Genomic DNA, 392 nt, shown 5'->3' with positions numbered 1-392 from the left:
GCTCGTATTGAGGAGCTGGAGGAAGAGATTGAAGCTGAGAGGGCTGCTCGGGCTAAAGTAGAGAAGCAGAGAGCTGACCTTTCCAGGGAGCTTGAGGAGATCAGTGAGAGGCTTGAGGAAGCTGGTGGAGCAACAGCCACTCAGATTGAGATGAACAAGAAGCGTGAGGCTGAGTTCCAGAAGCTGCGTCGTGACCTTGAAGAGTCGACCCTGCAGCATGAAGCGACTGCAGCAGCTCTTCGCAAGAAACAAGCTGACAGTGTTGCAGAGCTGGGAGAGCAGATCGACAACCTCCAGCGTGTCAAGCAAAAGCTGGAGAAGGAGAAGAGTGAGTACAAGATGGAGATCGATGACCTCTCCAGCAACATGGAGGTTGTTGCCAAAGCAAAGGT

At 52.8% G+C, this 392-nt stretch overlaps 1 protein-coding gene across 1 annotated transcript; it reads left to right on the top strand.

Annotated features, from left to right (window-relative positions):
- Nucleotides 1-3: 3 nt before the first annotated feature.
- LOC109954431 (myosin-6-like) lies at nt 4-388 on the top strand (the record flags this gene model as incomplete). Its single annotated transcript, XM_020589760.1, has 1 exon — nt 4-388. A coding segment is annotated over one exon (385 nt), but the record flags the coding sequence as incomplete, so codon positions are not given.
- Nucleotides 389-392: the final 4 nt, after the last annotated feature.

Source organism: Monopterus albus, unplaced genomic scaffold (genome assembly GCF_001952655.1).
Source record: "Monopterus albus unplaced genomic scaffold, M_albus_1.0 scaffold10997.1, whole genome shotgun sequence".
In the NCBI taxonomy this organism is placed as follows: Eukaryota; Metazoa; Chordata; class Actinopteri; order Synbranchiformes; family Synbranchidae; genus Monopterus; species Monopterus albus.
The sequence above is the reverse complement of the archived record's forward strand: the minus strand, read 5'-3'. Positions and strand labels throughout refer to the sequence as shown.